This window comes from Mastigoproctus giganteus, chromosome 6 (assembly GCF_048544385.1).
Source record: "Mastigoproctus giganteus isolate SK-2022 chromosome 6, ASM4854438v1, whole genome shotgun sequence".
Taxonomy (NCBI): domain Eukaryota; kingdom Metazoa; phylum Arthropoda; class Arachnida; order Uropygi; family Thelyphonidae; genus Mastigoproctus; species Mastigoproctus giganteus.
In genome coordinates this window covers 147788107-147808605 of record NC_143580.1, presented here as the reverse complement: position 1 = coordinate 147808605, position 20499 = coordinate 147788107, and the positions used below count along the sequence as shown (strand labels likewise).

The 20499-nt window shown below is 35.0% G+C and overlaps 1 protein-coding gene across 1 annotated transcript in view; it reads right to left on the bottom strand.

The window, feature by feature from the left end:
* Positions 1 to 355: 355 nt before the first annotated feature.
* LOC150084646 (transcriptional adapter 2-beta-like) overlaps positions 356 to 20499 on the bottom strand; it is a 356600-nt gene continuing 336456 nt past the window's right edge. The window contains exons 18-19 of the mRNA XM_090376312.1: positions 13955 to 14017; positions 356 to 575 (exon numbers count right to left, since the gene is read on the bottom strand). Of these exons, the coding sequence (XP_090232438.1) occupies positions 450 to 575; positions 13955 to 14017 (189 nt within the window). The 3' untranslated portion in view covers positions 356 to 449. The remainder of the gene's footprint in view (positions 576 to 13954; positions 14018 to 20499) is intronic.

Genomic DNA, 20499 nt, shown 5'->3' with positions numbered 1-20499 from the left:
CCACAGAAACTATACTGTAAACCCTTTACCCTCCTCAACAACTGATGCTTCTAGACTGATTTTTTCATTAATTTGGAGAACAAAATCTTAATATATTTAATGGTACAAAAATATCTTATTTTAGCTTCTTTTTCTAATTATCCATAATTTAATGCTATTTTATTTCTTACTTACTTAACATATTTTTTATGAAGTACTGTTAATCAGTCTGATGCACTGAAATTAACCAATGAATCCACAGATTCCTTCATTTCCTGGTAAAATGGTATGTAATTCATATTTCCAATGTATATGAAAATAATCTAATGTATAAATATATATTCAAAACCTCATCTGTATAATGAGGTAAACAATTTTGCTTCTAAAGAAGCTTTTGAATGAACGGTAAATTACATAGCCACACAGTGGCAAATCCACTCTCTTAAATAAGCTGATGCTTTGAATTGTGGTCAGCAAGCAGAAATCCATCCACTACTGACCATAAAATTTCTTACTTTCTGGCAGTGATTTTTATCCAATCCAGCAGGATAGCTAGGTTTTCCTGCTACATTTCCATACTGCTTTTGAACATGATCCTAGAAAACCAAAGAAGAAGGGGAGTAAATTATATTTTAAAGAACAGTTTTTTTTTGTATTTATTCTACAAATGCAAATATTGAGTTAAAATAATATGCTATAATATTGAATACAGTATATATAAAATATATTACAAAGTTTATGCTAAATTTAAATTATGAGAATGATGCAATGAAAATTAGATTTTTTTTTTTTTTTTTTTTAAATCTCTGCCATAGTTTAGTTCCTTCACTTCATCATCAGAATGGAACTGACATCATGCCAAATCATTTTTCAGTCATCTAATAACTGATTTTTTCACTGTATGCTATGCCACTTGCAAACAGCCGTGCATGTTTTTCCTGGACAAGGACGCCTTACTACAGAAGTTTGCTTCCTTCATGCTAATGACTTGCCTATTCGTGGGTGTAACTTACAGTTGTTGACGTACGTTTTTTTCATATGATGGGGAATTTCTGCTGGAGAGATGCCCTCTATTGTAAGAAAATGCATTGTGTTAGCTTGAATGCATACAGAAACAGTATGACATTTGTTAATGTCATACTGTTTCTGCTGAAAGTGCTGCTGTGCATCACTTGCATTATTATTCAGTAGATGCATTAGTATAATTCATTATTCAATTAAATTCATTGAATAATGAATCTAGTATATCTAATACACTGGACTGATTCATAACCTAAACCAGTCCTCATTAGTTAACATCAATTATTTCACTCTTCCTTTGAATATATATATACTTGTATACTGTATATAGGAAATAAAATTCTGTACCAGGCACATGTGTCCTGCCGCTAGCACATTTAACGTGTTTTACATTTAAGAGGTTGGCATTAAAACGATTTAATTTTCGGATATTAATAAAATTCATGGATAATAATATAACAATGTTTTTATTTTATTAATAATAATTACATGTCGGTTACTGAAAGTACTGGCCCATGATGACTAAAGTAGGATATATAATTTTTACATTGATGAGATTTTAGTTCACAACTAAATACACCATCTATAGTAGTTCCATTACATGTAGTATTTATCAAAAGATCTGATGATATGTTCAAGTTGAAGAATGTTTTCATAAATGTGCAGAACCTTTTCCAGCCTCAGAATTTAATTTTAAAGAAAAAAATTACATTCAATCTGAAAACACCAGGTGACGTGAAACCAGATGCATTTTTGAATTAACATATTTCCCAGTTTCTGAAAGTTTTTTTGTATCTTAAAACTTTAATATTTCTGTTTCTAAATTTCTTAGCTTTCCAACGATATGCTATACATCCACATTATCTTGTTTATTATGTGAGAAAATTTCCTTGATCACATGTCTAAATATTTTCCATTATCCTGGAAAAACTACTGCAATTTTCAGAGGTTTGAAAGTTTTCCTTCTAGTGTGGAGCTAACTCCGTGCAAAATTTCATTAACTTTGGTCCAGCAGAAGATAAATTAAACTGCAATAAATTTTTGTAACGCTTTTTGCATGACAGCTTTTCATTACAAAATTTTTGGAATAATGCCAGTAAAAACATTAACGTAAAAACAGATCTTTCTTTTTGGTCTTATATCTCATCTATAGAGGATTCTGTATTTCTTCGATTCTAAGATGCACTTTTTCCCCCCTATAAACGTCTCTAAAAATGGGGTGTGCCTTAGAATCGATGGTGTCTTACAATCACAGTTTTTGCTTTTTTGAATTTTCCCATGCTTTGGACAGCACCACATGTTTTGTTTTTACATGGAAATCCCACCTCCAAGTTTGACCGTTATCGCATTTTCCAATTCCATTGGGGAATAAAGTGGCATGGGTGATTTCACGTGCTTTCGAAATGTGAAGCCACCATTATTTCATTATAGCGGAGCTCACTCAGCGAAAACTAGGAAGTTTTGTTTGTATCTTCGAAAGTACTTTAGAAGTGGAGTTACTGTATTTCGTTAATTTTGATCCCTTATTGCACATTAAATTGTCGAAAAGATTGCACTACGAAGCCACATTGAAATGAAAAGTTATTGTGTATGCAAAAGAACATGGAAATAGAGCTGTGGGTCGACATTCTGACATTAGTGAAGTAAATGTTCGACGTTGGAGAAATGATCGCAATTCCATATTTTCGTGCAAAGCAACAACCAAGTGCTTTACAGGGCCTAAGAAAGGAAGATTTCCACAAGTCGATGAAGTTGTGATACGTTTTGTAACAGAGACACGGGCAAAAGGATTACCCATCACTCGACAAGCCATGCAAATTGAAAGCCAGAGAAATTGCCAAGTCCCTCGACCCATCACTCGACAAGCCATGCAAACTGAAAGCCAGAGAAATTGCCAAGTCCCTCGGAATAGAGAAAATAATTTTTAAAGGCAGTCTCGGCTGGTGCGGCAGACTTGTGTGTCATAGTGGATTATCGTTAAGGCAGCAAACATCTATCTGTCAAAAAATTCCTGCAGACTTTCAACAGAAGCTGATTAACTTTCAGCAACAGGTGATGAAATTAAAGAAAAAGAAACTATGAGTTTAGTCAAATTGGAAATGCTGATGAAACCCCAGTCTTCTTCGAATGCCTCGAAATTACACAGTCAATGCTAAAGAAATCAAGATTATAAGCATGGGCTACGAAAAGCAGCGTATCACTGCGTCGAAAGTTGCCACCATATTTAATTTTAAATAGAAAAAAAAACCATACCAAAGAATGAAATTTTACCCAAAGATGTTATTGTGCATGCACAAAAAATGGATGGATGTGGGCAGATCTTATGGAAGACTGGCTAAATGTTGTGTGGAATAGATGTCCAAGAAGTCTTCGTAACCCACCTAGCAAGCCAGTACTTGATGCATTTCGTGGACATTTGTCCGAATGTGTCAAAAATAAAATCGTGCAAAAACGTGGTGACTTGGTTGTGATTCCTGGTGGCACTACTAGTCAACTGCAGCCACTCGACATTTCACTCAACAAACCATTTAAGGATTACTTGAGAAAGGAATATGAATCCTGGCTGTTGACCGACAACCTTCCGGAAAAATTAAGAAAGCACCAGCATCAAAATCGGCAGAATGGGTATCAACAGCTTGGAAGCTGATCCCATAAAGAATAGTAAAGCACTCGTTTAAAAAATGTTGCATCACCAACGCTCTCGATGGCTCAGAAGATGATATATTATGGAATAATGAAGATAACGACAGCTCAGAAGATTCAGAAGGAAGTGAGGAATAACATACGTGCTGATAAATACCAGTACTATTGTTGTTAGTAAATTGAATTCTATTATAATAAAAATATTTGTTAGATTTATTTTAGTGTTTTATTTTATTTATTTTTAGAATCAAAGGTTTTTTTCTGAAATTAAGGTGCATCTTATAATCAATGGCATCTTAGAATCGAAGAAATATGGTAGTTTGTTGTGATGGTAATCCCCCCACCACGATAACAGACTATAAACAGGACCTGTTTTGTGTAACAAAAAAAAAAAAAAAAAGAATAAATCTCAGGAGAAAACTCTTCTAATAACAGTGGAAAGGGACTAGCTAACCACAGTTTCAATGAAAAGCTTTTATTAAGTTTCTGTGATCAGGAGAAAACTCTTCTAACAACAGTGGAAAGGGACTAGCTAACCAGTTTCAATGAAAAAGGTTTTATTAAGTTCCTGTGATCAGCATAAAAAATCAAACACACCAGAGTGGATTATATATACTATACATACCTTCAACTTTTATAAATTACAATTTGTAAAACTTATAATACAGATCTGCTTTTCTGCTGGTACACAAGAACAGTATATTAGAACATTTCTTTCAAATCAATAATAATTAGTAAATGTACAACATACAGCTCATGACAGGAAATTTATGTATTTCATTATGAAGTATAATAAACTGCATTTTTAAAGTTCTGTTTCATTTGTATGCTCTATCCCAGCTTCTGGGAGCTAATTCCAATGCCTAGTTTTGCAAGTAACATTAATTTGTCGTTTTGGCCTTTTAACACGTTAATATGTATAGTATTAACATGGTTAAAAGGTCAAAATGATAAATCAATGTTACTTGCAAAACCAGGCATTGAAATCACAACATATTAAGAGATAATTTTTTCTTCTTAAATTTCTTGAATATAAACAAATATCCATATATAAAATATAAGATATGTTTCTTCACCTAATGACTTGATGTAGTACACTTCAAAAAATAGCATTAGTCCTTAGCACTTTCTTCAGGAAATTTGCAATTAATGTCAGTTTATTGCAACTTTTTTATATTTAAAAATTGGAAATGTTTAAATGCAAAAATAAATAAATAAAATTAAAAATAATAATAAAATAAAAAAATAAAAAAAAATAATAAAATAAAATAAATAATAAATAAATAAATAATAAAATAAAAAAAATAGTAAATAAATAAAACTTATCAGATCAACTAATTAGTTTATTTGGCACCCAATCTCAAATGAAAAGTGAAACAAATTAGAACATATATATCTAGGTGATCTATTTATTCAGAGATCAGCAGAAGCAGCAAAACTAACTCAACAATCATGACTGCTGAAGTCATGGCTCAAACCACTTGGTTTTGAGTCGCACTGCCACTCTGTGAATAAATTTTGGCTTGCTTCAACCAAAAGTTCGTGTCTGCATTGTGATTTTTATTTGATTTTCAATAAAATTAAATTATTGTTCATGAATTGTAAGTCACTTAAAAATTCTTTGAATATTATTTTATTATTTGTTTCATGGTTTATATAAGTATATTCAAAAATAATATTCTGTGAATTTTTGAATATACTTAGATAAACCATGACTTTGGTATTTGATAAGTCTGTACTGGGGAAAATGAATAATACATGCATAATAAAATGAAGCAATGCAAACTTAACTGAAATTCATAATTTGCAAGTATAATTATACTGCAAATGAAATATTTGCAATAACCATCATTATTTGTATACATTTAAGAAGTTCAGCAAGGTTTAAGTAAAAAAATAAATTTCTTCAAGCATTTTATTCAACCATCTCTTAATCCAAAACAACAATGAACTAAACCTGGAAGTGAACTGCCATTTTCACAAATGTTATATTACTAATTTTCATATATTAATGTATGCCACAGGTATAGTAATGTACAAAGTTTTATCAAAAAAGTTTAGTGAATTATCTTGTAATTCTTGAATGCATAATATGCACCATAAGTAGTTTTTAGCTACAATTAAAAGACTGTGAGCAGGACTTATGATGATGCCTTTTGAGCACATCAAGTTTAACTTGTTATGCACCAGCCTAGTGGAAATCTGCTTTGAATTGAGCACTTTTATTTTCTCTCTTTTATGATATATAAGGAAAATAATGAAATTTGAATGTGTGAACTTTAAATTTTTTACTGGCAAATTTCCATTGTACCACACCCACCTTATTAATCTGATTAGGTACCATGTGACTTTTTGACTATTCAAAAAGTCACATAGTCCTATTATTTGTCTATCCAAAATTAAAATACACAAACGGAAAATGATTTCAGTCGATTCAAGAAATTCAATCAGATATGAAAAACCAACTAAAAGCATTCACAAAAGGAAGACTTCCAGAAATGATTTAATCAGTGACATTTTAACAACAATGTTTGCATTATTAATATTGAAAAATATTAACAATACAAACATTTATCACTTGATAAAATTAATCAGTTGTTGATCAAACTATGTAGGATAACAAAAGTCACACTCCCATAAGAAAAATTAAAATATTTGCATTGCTTACCAATAACTTGGAAATGCTTTTTGATTTGATTTATGCAAGATATCTGGACACAACCAGAACTGATTTTTCTTTTTATTGCCTTGTTTTCCAGATGTAAGTTCAATGCAGACACCTAACTTCAGATAATCCATCAAAAGACTCAGAGTAAACCATGTGGTGCTTGGAAGCAGAGCTGTGATGCCAACTTTCCAGTTGGCATCACAGCTCTGCTTCCAGCACTGATGGAATGTTGTTGTCCACAATGAGCATTAGGAATGTTGTCTCCAGTATCATCTGGTGTAGAAGTATAGATCAATTAACAGATCTTCTCACTGCACTGCCCAGTTATAACTTATCATGCATTCACCTTCATCCAATACAGGCTATTGCTAACCTAATATCATGAACTATACCTACTAACATTATCACTGGGGTAAAATACTGCTTACTCCTAAATGCGATCCAATGAAGAAAGTCGTATTATTGTAAGAACCAATGAGAGAACTCCATTCACTTATCTTTATCACCAACATACAGACTGTAGGAATGGTAATATTTCTAAAATTTTTCTTTAGGATCTGCTGGATAGACTTCCTGTGCACATCTGACTCTGGCAGCTTTCTTCATTTCTTTGGGCTGCTTCGGATTTTACTCGATACCATTGTTACTACTCAGTAATAATGGTATCGAGTAACTCAGCTGAAAACGTTCTGGCCAGCTGCTATGCAGATGTTTATAGACACTTCCTATTTCTTTGAATTAATTAATTATTGTTCTAATGGTTTTCTGATGAAGTAGAGATCTGTCGAGGGTGCTTTTCAATAAATTCAATAATAATTAATCAATTTGAAGTATCCGGCCTTCTGTTTATACTCTATCATGATCACAGGTCAGAGGAGTTACAAATAATCATTTTGACAATGAATAAAATCATTAATTGTATTTTAGTAGCCACATGGGCTCGAACATGATCAACTCATCCCTGCACTACTATAGGGACCATTTGGCTATGTGAAATCACCTCTACCCTTTCATCTTTTGTTAACTTATTGCATAAGCCAACGTCCATCTGGAACAAAAGAAAAATTAATATTGTTGGTGTTGTTAACAAAAGCATATGGTGAAATTTTTCAAGGGTTGCAACTATAATGGGCATTAGTTTCTTATGAGCAACTAATTCAGATTCAAAATATAACATCTACAAAGTATGGATTTCCCAAGAAATAAAACAGCAACGGTGATATTTAACAAGTCTAATGGATATGTTTCCCAGATGATATGCAACATTTAAATTTAGTGAAATATTTGAATAAAATAAAAACAACATTAATGATTCTAATAAACAAATTCTTCAGAAGACAATGGCTATGTGCAAATGGTAAAATTTAAAAATAAAATAAAAATGAATACGAAATTCTAACGTACTAGGTAAAGAGCACAATGCTTTGCTGGGAGTCATATCAATCTGGATCTAGTAGTGTTATTATGGGCAGTAGGAAATGCTCTGGTACTAGATGCTACTGTGGCCAGCCTGGTTAGAAATGGCTGTGATGAAAGGTGGTGAGTCACCTTGATTAATATTCCATCTAACATTGAGTTGTAACAGTCTGGGAGAAACCTGTGACACTGGTGTTGATAATCACCCCTTCTCCATTTTTAACAATGTTTTGTTACTAACTGCTTGGGTTATTAGTATCGAATATTATACTGGCAAAACAATATGAGCTTATGCAGCATCAACAAAAAAAAATAAAAATCTTGTTTCAGTTTCATCTGTTCATCCCTTCTAATAATTTGCCCAATCTCTTTTAAATTAATTCAAACTAGATGCAAACTAGAACCAGATGCAAAAAATAATTTTGATATCATATACTTTGATTTCTGGAAAGCTTTTCATACTGTTGCACATGGACGACTACTGTACAAATGGGAGCAGTACAGTCAGTCCTCGTATAACACATGTTTACACTACACGAATTCAATCACACAAGATTTATAAATAGGGGAACGATATCTTATATAACATGAACCGAATTCGTTTATGCACGATTCGCCTTTGTGTTTAAAAGAAATGGCAGTTGAATGCAGAATCACACCAACTGAATGCAACACGATAGAAATGAAGAGAAGATTCTGAAAATGTATTTGATTTTTATATCAGTTAAGGATGAACACATTTCACCATAATAACGCAAAAACCAACACAATTCCAGATATCGGTATAATCGCAAATGCAATTAGATCGAGTTTACTACCAGTTTATAATAGATTCCACTAGCAGAAACGCAACTGGAAATTGTTTTTATTGTTTTATGGTAGTAACCCCTAGAAATGTGCTTTAGTAAAATGTGAGGTGTTAATAGTGTATCTCTGCTTTTACGGTGTTGTTTATTCAGTTGCTACACACGCGCAGCTTTGTTTATGTGTATCAAGCGTGCCTCCTCATTTTGTAATTGTGCTTTGTTCCCTAAAAACGAGTAAAATACTTAATTAAAAGGTATGAAAAGGAAGCGTCCTGGTGAAGACACTGCAGATTCAGAGAGAAAAAGGAAAGCAATATCGATAAACAGAGGTGGACTGGATCAAAAATTCTTACCCGGGAAAATTTATAGTGGCCTCATACTATGGTTTATGGCCAAAATCACACCGGCCCACCGGGGTTTCCCTGGTAAGGCTTATGGCCAGTCCGCCTTTGTCGATAGAGAAAAAATATGAAATTGTGAAACGCTTTGAGCGAAATGAAAGACCGTGTGATATTGCACATGCTACAGGCCTAAATGAGGCAACGCCGAGAATTACAAAGAATGCAGAGAAAATAAAAACAACTTTCATAGCAGAAACAGCTCAAAGTGTAATTAAAATCCATTATATTAAGACACAAAGAATTGGAAGAGATGGAACGGCTGTCATCTGTTTGGATAGAAAATCAAACAAAAAACAAGTTTGCTTACGATAGAAGTAAAAGCATTAGCAATATTTTATTACATAATAGTCGTAATAAAATACGTAAGTATATAAAATACATAAGTATTTTATTATGATTATTTATTGTGTTTGGTAATGTTTTGGTTACAAATGTGTGTTCAATCTTGGGTGGTTGGCACCTAACCCTATTTTTCCCATAGGGCCTGTTGTTTATATTGCATGATTTTGCATTGCACGAGGGTTTCTAGGAACACAACTATCGTGCTTTACGAGGACTGACTGTATGGCATTAAGGGCAAGTTGATACAAAGACAGAGATAGGTAATCAATGGACACTGCTTTTCGTGAACTAATATTATTAGTGGAGTCCCCCCAGGGTTCGGTGTTGGCCCATTGTTGTTTTGTATATTTATCAATGATATTGATGAAGGCATATTACACTTATGTCTAAGTTTCATGATGATACAAAGTTTGGCAGGGTGGTTAATAACAGTAATGGAGGTAAGATACTGAAACAGGATCTAGAAAATTTAGGTAGATGGGCTGAGAAGCGGCAACTGAAATTTAACATTTTCTGGTGCAAAATCTACTTAGGCTATATTGCACCTCTCGAATTAATTGAGTTCATTTATGAGAACTGCATGGGGAGCAGTTAGAAATGGTGATACATTTGAATTTCTTTTAAATAGAGAAAGAATTCAGAGAGATTTGCTTCTTTACCTATGAGACACTGAGGTTATTGAGAGATAGATCTGAAATGAAACCAAAAGATGTTTGTCGGGCATTGTTGAACAAGCTACATTTAAGGAGTATACGTTTTACTGTAAGTGGGTTCAAGCAGTGTGCACACTGTGGAGGATCGTTTCCTGTAAGCAGGTAGGGATGTGTGAGGTGACTATGACCTATTTGGGTTCTGGCTAAGATTACTTATTTTCTATTTTTACAAAGGCTAGATGTCCATACTTCTAGTTCAAGTTTTAGTTCAAATAGCTTGTTATTTATTTGCATTTTCCACAGAAGTGTCCATTGTTCCATACATCTTCTCCGTACACAGTGTCTGTAATCAGAGTATCCAACATTCAATAATCAGATCATTTGTTGAGGCTATGCTGGAGGGATGCTTTGCAGCATCATCTGCACATTCATTTCCTGGAATACCACTGTGACCTGGGATCCAAGAGAAGACAACAGTTTGCTGATGCTCACACAGAAGTATCAGCTCATGCTTTATGAGGTTTAATAAAGGACTGCAAGTTGTGGAGCTTTTCACACTCTGTGAATCAGTGTATATTATGCTTTTATTTATTGACAGGAGTGAGATCTTTTCCAGGGCAAGCTTGATGGCATGGAGCTCTGCAGTATAACTGCTGCATTTGGCCAGAAGTAACCCTGAGACAGTTGTATTTGGGAAGACAGTAGCTGCACCTACTTGACTGTCAGACTGAACTATCAGTGTAGATTTTAGTAAAGAGGGGATACTTTTGTGTGTGAGCAAAATGTAGTTGTTGGATGTTACTATTTGCTAAAGAATTTACCCCACTGCTCAAAGTATTCATCACGATAAAGCATGAAGTCCACAGGGGATTCTCTGAGGATATTATCAAGTTCCAGCTTTCTGCTAGATCGAATTGTTCTGAGTTTATTTGCATAGTGGATTTTCTACTGAGGATTGTGCAGCAGTGGCCTAATAGGATGAGTAGACAGGCTTTTAGCTGAGTAGTTCATCAGCAACATCTTTCTTCTGATGCTAAGTGGAGGTTCATGAGTCTCAACAAAAAGACTTTGAACTGGTGATGTTCTGTATGTACCTGGAGCTATCCTAAGAGAAGAATGTTGGATGGGTGCAAGATGGGCCAAGATGAGTCATAAACAGGTGCTCTGTAATCTAGCTGAGATCTAATTAGGGACTTATAAGTGGAGCAGAGTATAATGATCTGCACCCCAAGATGTACTGGAGATAACTCAGAGTATATTCATTTTCTTTGTGCAAGTGGTTCTTAGATATTTGATGTGCTCCTGGAAGTTTAACTTCTTATCAAAAATTAGCCCTAAGAGGTGAATAACATTCACAATTGGTAGAGACCAAGTGCAATTGGTTCAGGATGCATTTTGCGCTTGGTGCAGAAAAGTATGGCTGTAGATTTGTGGCTTGACAGTTTGTATCCATTTTATGCCATCCATAATTCAATGTTAATAATGGATATTTGTAGATGCCTCTCAACATAGTTCATATTCTGGGAATGGCAAGATATGATAAGATCATCTGCATAGAGATACAAGTCAACAGTGTTTGGAATGTTATTTGTGATGTTTATTCATATTGCAAAGAGAGTGGCACTAAGAACAGAGCTTTAAAGAGTAGGAAACTTTATTTTCAATTTTATATTTTTGTATTTTTTTTTCCCCAACTTCCAGAGGTCACAGTTTTTGGAGTATGCCAGATGGTTGCCCTTGCAATTAGGACATTGTGGAGCTGGTGCCTTACATTCTGTTTGTATATGAGTTTTACACCCACAGTTTCCACATGTTGTGTCTCCACAGCATGCTGTCTGGGAATGGTAAAATTTCTGGCATTTAAAACATCTTAGGGGGTTCGGGATATATGGCCAAATGTGACAGTTTAAATATCCTGCCTTGACTGAAGCTGATAGGTTCGGAGACCTGAAAGTTAAAACTATACTCGGTAGGGACTAAACTACCATCTTTTCAGATCAAGATCCTTTTTGCCTGAGTGACTTTTTTGATCTTTAAGTTCCTGTACTATTTCATCTTCAGGAACAGTCAATAAATCCCATTCAGTGATCACCCCTTAGAAGAATTGAGGGTGGTATGTGGTGTGATTTGAACTGGGATTCCACTCAAGGATGTCAGACGTAATAATAGTTCAGAATGTCGAGGATTGGTGGTCTCTATTAATAAATCTCCAGAATGGAGGCATTTCACCATTTCTGGTGAACCTGTGGCATGTTCGAGGCATCTCTGAAAGGGGGGGGGGGTGGAGAGCTTGCCCACAGGTTGTGTTGACAGAGAATGTATTATGAGGAATGCTGGCCATTCCTTTCTGCCAGTGTCTTTCTTCATTCTCTCCGAGAGAGAGAGAGAGAAGTCACGGTCAGTGTCGTGATTGTCATTTGGTTGAGAGCTCTGGCTCTAAACGGGGAAATTTATTTATTTCCATCTCTGTTCCTTTTAGCCCTGAAGGTTGGTTTATCCCCCAGGTTACCAGCCCCACCATGTGGAGGCAGGAGTGACCAAGCATTGTTTAAATTAGTAGAGTTGGTTAGTAATAAATATAAAGACTAAGAAAAGAAAGATGAATTTACTTTCTGGGTTCTTACTTTTGACCTCTAAACCACTTCAAGTAAACAAAAGAATAAGCACACTAGAAAAGAAAGAAAACTATATCACTTTGGAGAGCACTCTATAATCACAGGAAGAAAATTGCTTGGCACTCGGGGCCTGCATATGGGTAGCAGTAATCCAAGAATAACGTACGTAGTGTGTAGTATTACACTCAGGATAGTGGAGAATGAAAAAGACCTGGGGGTAATTGTACAGTCAGATATGAAGTTTTCTGAGTAGTGCAGCCAGGCTGCCAGAGCACATCATGGGATCCTGTCAATGATATACAGGAATTCTGATAGTGGGGATAAGGAGGTGACTATCCCTGCATATAAGGCAATGGTCAAGACACATCTTGAGTACTGTGTACAGGTTTGGAGGCCTCATTTTAGGAAGGATGTAGAGTTGCTAGATCAAGTACAGAAAAGAGCAACAAGATTGGTGAGGGGAACAAAGGGGTGATCTTACCAAGAAAGGCTTAAGTTCTGCAAATTGCAGCGTCTGGAATTCAATCCTTAATCTGAATCCATAATCAGATCTGATTGAGATGTATAAGGCCTTGAATGGTTTGAGCAGGCTCAATGTTGATGAGATTCTTCCTCTTGCTCAGATTGCAAACCTCAGGGTGCATAAGTACAAATTGAGGAAAGACAGTTTCAGAATAGATGTGCAGAAATTTGCCTGTAGCCAGCAAGCGGTTGTTTTCATCTATCATTGTGGAAGTTGATAGCTTAAATAGATTCAAGGAAGAACCAGACATGGAGCAAATAGATGAGCAAAATGGGAAGTTATTTATATATATATATATTTTTTTTCTTTCTGGCTGATGCAGAATAAGCTTGCTTTCTTGCAACATATGCTTCTACTAATGCTAATGTACAGTTTTCACCACCAGATGTGGCTGTCAGAAGGTAAAATAAACTTCTCTTCAAAAAAAAAAATGCTTTTTATAATAACAAACTATGTATGGGAAGTCATGTGCCTATGTGTGCTACTCATTGGCTCTATACGGCTTAAATCCAGCTGGCCAAATAAAAAATGACAAGGAAATCCTGCTTTTCATAAAATTACAAAGTCAAATAACATTATCTATTTGAAAGCCCTACTGACAAGTAGTATGGAAGTTGTAGTTACTGCAATAAAGATTTTAATACTGTCAAGTTTAATCACTGAGGCCACATCAATAAATGAAATTAAAAAAATCTACTGAATAATATGCAGCATTAAAAAACAAAACTATTTTTTGTTGTGTATATTATTAGAATTTTGTAGGTTATTTTCAAAGTTACTGGGTTAATTTGTGTGTTATGTAATAAAAAAAAAAATTTAGGTCAGTCATTTATATTTTAAAGCTAATTTTAAGTTTATTAAATGTACAGAAAAATTTTCTTTTCTTACCTTTAGCATTAGTGTCTTCAGTGATATGTAATACGATGGCTTAAGACCAATTGAAGAGCACAGCTATCAAGAAAATACAAATGGTTTAGAAGCAAAATACACCCATCAGTACAGCAAACCGCACGCACACATACGCACACACTTAAACTGAAAAAGAATGGTTGCAAAACAGTTGCACAGAAATTTGCCTTCAGACAAAGAGTAACTGATATTATTGGAATAAACTTATACTTAATGTTATGGAAGTATGAAGTTTGAATGTATTTAGAGAGAAACTGAAAAAATTATTAAAAGGAATGAGAAAAATGACATAGGTAACAGTTTTTTTGTTTATGTTATATAAACCTGCTTCCCTTCTTGAATATTGTGCAAATAATAATACTAAATAATACTCTTAATAAAAAAAACTAATAGCTTTTATAAAAATTCATATTTTACAATTTATTGCAAAGACCTTGTACATTTTTAAGAATTAATATTGTTTAGAACTGATATCTTCCTGAATAATATGTTCTAAAAATCTCAATTTACTTACAGAAATACAAAATCCATAATTCAATACTACTGTTTACAGATATTTATGTATGAACATGCATATATACTGTGGAACATCAATACCTTTTCCCTGAAATCCAGCATGCCTGCTGTGCTTACAGATTATCAGAAAGCTACATCCTTTTTTGTCTCATGTCTCACAGTTATTCTTCAATGAAAAGAGGCATAGATAGTCTAAATATGTACAGTTTGGGTTATTTATACAAGGTATAAATAAAGTTCCAGGGCTGATTTTTTTTTTTTTTTTTTTTTTAAACTCAGTAGTTATTCATATAATGGACTCAGTGCCCTACTTCCATGTAAATTTTCACACATTCATTCCTGTAAGGCTGTATACATAGAATGGCATCCCATTGACATATTAACACCAATGTGTTTCAGCAGTATTGGTCTGGTGTTGTGCAGAGATGGGTGTGCAATGAGTGAACCTTAAATTTTGTTTAAAAATGGGAAAAACTGCTAAAAAGGCAAATAACATGTTACAAGAAGCTTATGGTAATGAAGCTTTATTGCAGTCTCTTGTTTCTGAATGGTATGGTCATTATTGTGATAGAGGTGAAGTGCTGAAGATGATTACAGGTGCGTCAACCTTCTACGGCACATTTAGTTTAAAATATTGTTAGGTCCAGGAGTTTTTATAACATGATCACCAACAGTTCTGATGGTAGCAGATGAATTGAACATAAGTAAAACAACTGTCTGTGCTGAGTGTTTAATGACAAGGGATACTGTGGTCATATGTATGGCCATACTGCACCTTTCAAGGTTTTTAGTGCTGTATTACTGTATGATATGAAATTACTCATACATGTATTTACAATTCACAGTAAAAATAAGAGAGACCAGCTTGTTTAAGAAATATAAAGAATTCTGTTAGGTTTGCATCTTCTCCTATTATCTGTTGAAATGTAAAAGGTTCCTGTCCTAGATATGTGACAGGGACTTGAATGTTGCTTGTCTACTGCTTTTCAGGTAAATGGTCTATAGAATATGGTTTATTGCAAGTGTAGAGTGACAGTGTGATTTGGGTGGGTCTTCCACAACCCAATTACAACTGGGCTTATATAATTATAGCTGCACAGTTCAGCAGCAGTAGCATCTTCCTCCTGAGGTGAAGTGGCAATTTGTGGGCCTTGTTATACAGTGTCTATAACTTATTCACTTGATTATGAAGCTTGATTAAAACTTTATTGTAATAGGTATCTTAAAATGGTTTGCTGCAGTTATAAAAATCAATTCAATGAGTTTCTCTCAAATGGTTGGCAGCCTTGATCTCAGCAAGCATTAAGATAATACAGCATTAAAATGGCAACAGTGCAGGAGAAAGCAATATGCATGCTGTAGATGTGGGATACCAAATCTCTAGTGACTATACAGAGATGTTTTCAACAGGGAATTCCAAAAAGATCCATCTGTGGAACAATCAATGAGGCAATAGATGAAACTGTTTAAAGAAACTGGCAGTGTGCTGCACCAGAAAGAAGCAGGTAGGTCTAGCGTACCTGCCAATAAAGTTTCTTAAATTCATTGGCAGAAATAATAGAAAAATTTCTATTACCAAAAATAAGTCCTATAAAATATATCTGCTGGGTAAGCCTGCAGCTGCAAATACTGTGAGCAACATTTCACAGGGTGGTTTGCAAGAGTATGAAACTTTATATTTACAAAGTGCAAATTGTAAAGAAAATTAATCATCACGACAAACCACAACGAGAGCAATTCACTGTCCACATTATAAACTGTATAGATCAGTGGTGTCCAACCTACAGCCTGGTAATAATTTTTATACAGCCCACGTGGAAAGTGAACTAAATCAGCATTTTAAATTTTATAAATTATCAACCAAAATTTTCTCATTAAATGTTAAGTTTTGTTTAGTAAATTTTATTGTGTATTGTATTTACTAAAGTTTTCAAATATTTTCAATTTTAGGTGTATCATATTTATTAATTCATCTTAATATCGAAAAGCAGTGATCCTTTTCAGGTTGTAAATTTTCTCAAGTGAGCATTTAAAAGCAAAAGTAAAGTATTTTTCAAAAAACAAACGTAAGTCATATTTTTATAACTTTAATAAAATCTAAAAAATAAATCGCTGACACAGATTTGTTGCATATAAATGTTTGGAATTCTCATTTTTTATATATAGCCTGAAAATAAAAAACATTAACATGAAAATAGAAACTTTCTTTTACACGTAACAAGATATAGAAAATGAAACATACTAGTTTTTCTCGAATCATTCACAGTGCAGCCCTCAAAACAAAACTAATTTTGAATATGGCCCCTGTACAGGAAATGGTTGGACACCACTGTATATACGAAGATGGGCACCTTCTGGAAAGTGTTCTTTTTCAGTGATGAAGCAACATTCCAGCTATCTGGTAAAGTTAACAGACACGATTGTAGCATATGGGTATCTGAAAAGCCCCACTCAGTTCATGAACATAGAGTGTAATAATTCCAAGGTCAGTGTGCAGAGTGCATTTCCTTCAGGCAGGTGATTGGGCCATTTTTCTTCCACAAAAACACTGCAAATTACCTAGATATACTTGAACTGTATGCTGCACCTCGGCTGGATGATATGCAGCCACAGATGTTTTATTAGCAAGATGGGGCACCACCACCACACTGGAGCTTGCATGTGCACGATTTCCTCAATAAAAATTTCCTAGCTGATGGATTGGCTGGGATAGTCCCATTCCATAGCCTTCTTTTTCCCTGGATATCATCACACCCCATGGATTTCTTTGTATGGGGCTACGTAAAGGACAAGATGTATGCAAAAAAGCTAACAAAATCCAAGAGTTTAAAGACCAGGCAGAACAGGCAGTGATTTTTTAATTCTGTGATGTTGTTCGGTTACTATCTTGACATTCTATGTGCTACCAAAAAGTGCTCATGTGGAGGTTTACTGAAGTGCAGTTGTGATAAATTGTGATAAGAAATTCTTTGAGTTGCTTTATTAAGTGTAGAAAACCATTTTACAATACCTATTGCAATAAAATTTTAACTGAGCTCAAAATAATCAGGTGAATAATTTATAGATACCCTGTATTTATGGCATCTGGATTTGTCCTGCAGAAGGTGGCAGACAAAGAGCTGTCTCCATCACCCACAGTGAGCAGTCAGAGAGAAAACTGGATACTCTATTACCAAAGACAGTTGGCAATCCATAAAATGGAAGCTTATTTAGAAGACCTTTATGCTAAATACAGTTAAAAGCCTTTGAAGTGTCAAGAGCAACTGCTTGAGTTTCACCAAACGTTTCCACTGAATTTTTCTATAGATGGGTAACATAAACCAGTATGTCACCAGCAGATTGACACTGACAGCATCCATACTGGCAATTTTTGATCGGATGGAAGGTTTTTAGATAGTTTATGGTGGTTAATGGATTTCTCTTTTACTCTAGAAACAGTAGAAGAGCAACGGGATGATAACTGGATGGGAGGGATTTGTTCCCCTTTTTAAGAACTGGCTAGATATGAGATTTCCAAGCAGAAAGGAAATAAAAAAGCAACAGTGGAATAAGAAAGTGTAAAGGGGGGGGGGGAAGAGAACAGGAATAAGCTCAGAAGCAGAGGCTTTCAGAACAAAAGTGGAAATATACCATCAGGACCTGGAGCTTTTTTTTTTAGCATCAAGATTGTTCAAAATTCTTCTGGCATCCTTTTGATGGAAGACTACAGGAGGCATCGAGTCAAGTGTACTGGGAGTGGTAGGAAGTGATTTACCAAGATTGTTGATATGAGATTTAGAAGAAAAGTATGATGCTAGCAGGTTGGCTTTATCTTTAGCTGAGGAAGCAATAGAACCATTTGGGTTTTAACAGAGGCAGGAATACAAATGGGAAAAACTCTGTGACCTGTAGCTCTGGAAAAAGACGAGTATGTTTGATTAGCGTGTGGACAAGAAGCAAGTTTTTTACTCTGAGAAAATGACATCATTTTGATGTTTAAAATTTGGTTTGGCATTCTGACATTCAAAATCTGATTTTTCTTTTTAATTCTGAAGTTCATGAGCTAGCCTGTTCAAAATCTAGTTTGGACAGGTTAATAACTGCTTTAAAATTGTTACAAGCTTTGATATAGGCAGAAAATGAATCTGGAGATTTGGATGCAAGCCAATTGCAATATGCAACATTATTATCTCGAACAGCCTTACAAGAATAATTTCACTGACACAATCTGAGCAAGCATTGAAATTAAAGGATTTAAAACAATAATCCAACCAAGGAAAAGAATATAAATTTCACAGATCATCCCATTTTCCATTCTTGTAGTGCCAAACAACATGAGGTTGAGAATAGCCACAAGAGATGGACTCCACTGGAGAAGAGAACATCACTAAGTTGTGTTCTGAGGTGCATAGAAGACAATGTACTTGAAAGGTTATCTGCAAGAAAAAGTTTGAGTGTATGGTGTGTGGTTAGGATTGGGATCTGGTATTCTGACAAGTAAATGAACAATCTCTGCTAGGTCAATAGTAATTCTAAAAGGCTCAGGCAGGTCCATGTGACTAGAAAACCGAAGCCAGCTGGAGTTGTGAATAATAAAATTGCCTAGGAAAATTACCTCACTGTTAGCAAAGTTCGAATGAAGAAAGTCAAATTTCAAAGAAAGGAAAACAAATGGTTCCAAGTGATTAGTGAAGACACCAGATGAATTTGACAGAATGGAGTATAGAGATTTTAAGCCAGAAAAGATCGAAAAGAGGAGATTCCAAATTACTATCTCTGATAGGGAATATCAAAGTGGATATATGCAAAAGTACCACCTTTCAAGTGAAAGGACTCATACAGCGAATAATTAGGATAACTGAGAGGAGCAGTGGTTGAAGCAACTGATAGCAGGGTTAAAAAAAAATAAATAAAATAAGTGGTGCTTGGCAGACTGCAGGTGGAAACAGACATAATTAAGATTGAAACCATGTATATTTGTGAAATGAATGAGGAAATTTTTGGGAGGTTTAGATCTTTTTTTGCAGTTCAGTTTGTTTTTATTACTTTGGCTATTCATGATGTATTCAGCAGTAGAATAAAAGTGGGGGGGGGGGGGGATGTATGAAATAACAAAATTTTTGGATATGGCATACATACAGCAAGAACTTGCCCAGCTCCTTGACATAACGTGACCTCAACAATGCCCCTCTCCCAAATAAACACTACTTGGACTCCTCCAGTCACTGTCTGGCAGAGTAGAGGTAGCAAGATTATACACTAGCTGATCTGGACGCCTCCTAGAAAGCTCCCAATATGTTCGACCCAGTGAACTACCTAGTGGTAGATCTGGAAACATGGTTTTAGAGCTGTACCCTTGAAATGTAAAGGAGGCTGGATCTTGCCATGATGCCCAACATAATCTGAAAAGACCTCAATCAGAGTGCAGAATGGAAGAGATGGGAAGGTTTTCGGAGCTTTGCTTAGGAGAATAAACATAGGTTTCACCACTTCAGACCTCTAATGAGCAAAATGGTGTTACTGCATCAGTTGATGAGAGCCATCTACCACCTAATGTTGCCTGGTAACACAGACGGGTGGCATTCCTCTGTGTGGTATGGGCACTACACTTTGACTTCTACTTATGTTGGGTCACACCTGGGTGGTCACCTCCAGTATATTTGGTGCAGCATTTCTGGATTTGCACATGGGCTTATACCCAGGGTTACTAACAGTCCCACAATCATGAAGGTGGAAACAAAGGATTTGGTTGTCCCAGAATGATTGAACTTCACTGAGTCAGTCATTCATGAGAGTTAAGTGGACTCGAATTTCAGTCCACTTGACTCGTGCTACCTGTTCCATCAGCATTTTAGACTACCAGATAGCAGAGCCAGCCTGAAGCATGGTTGACCGGGGCAATCACCCAGGGCCCTGCGCTTGCTGGGACAATACACAATATCATGCTCGCACAATACACAATACAAAATGATTAATGAAGTAATTATTATAAATTATATGGTTTTGCACAAAGTCAACAAGAAATGAAA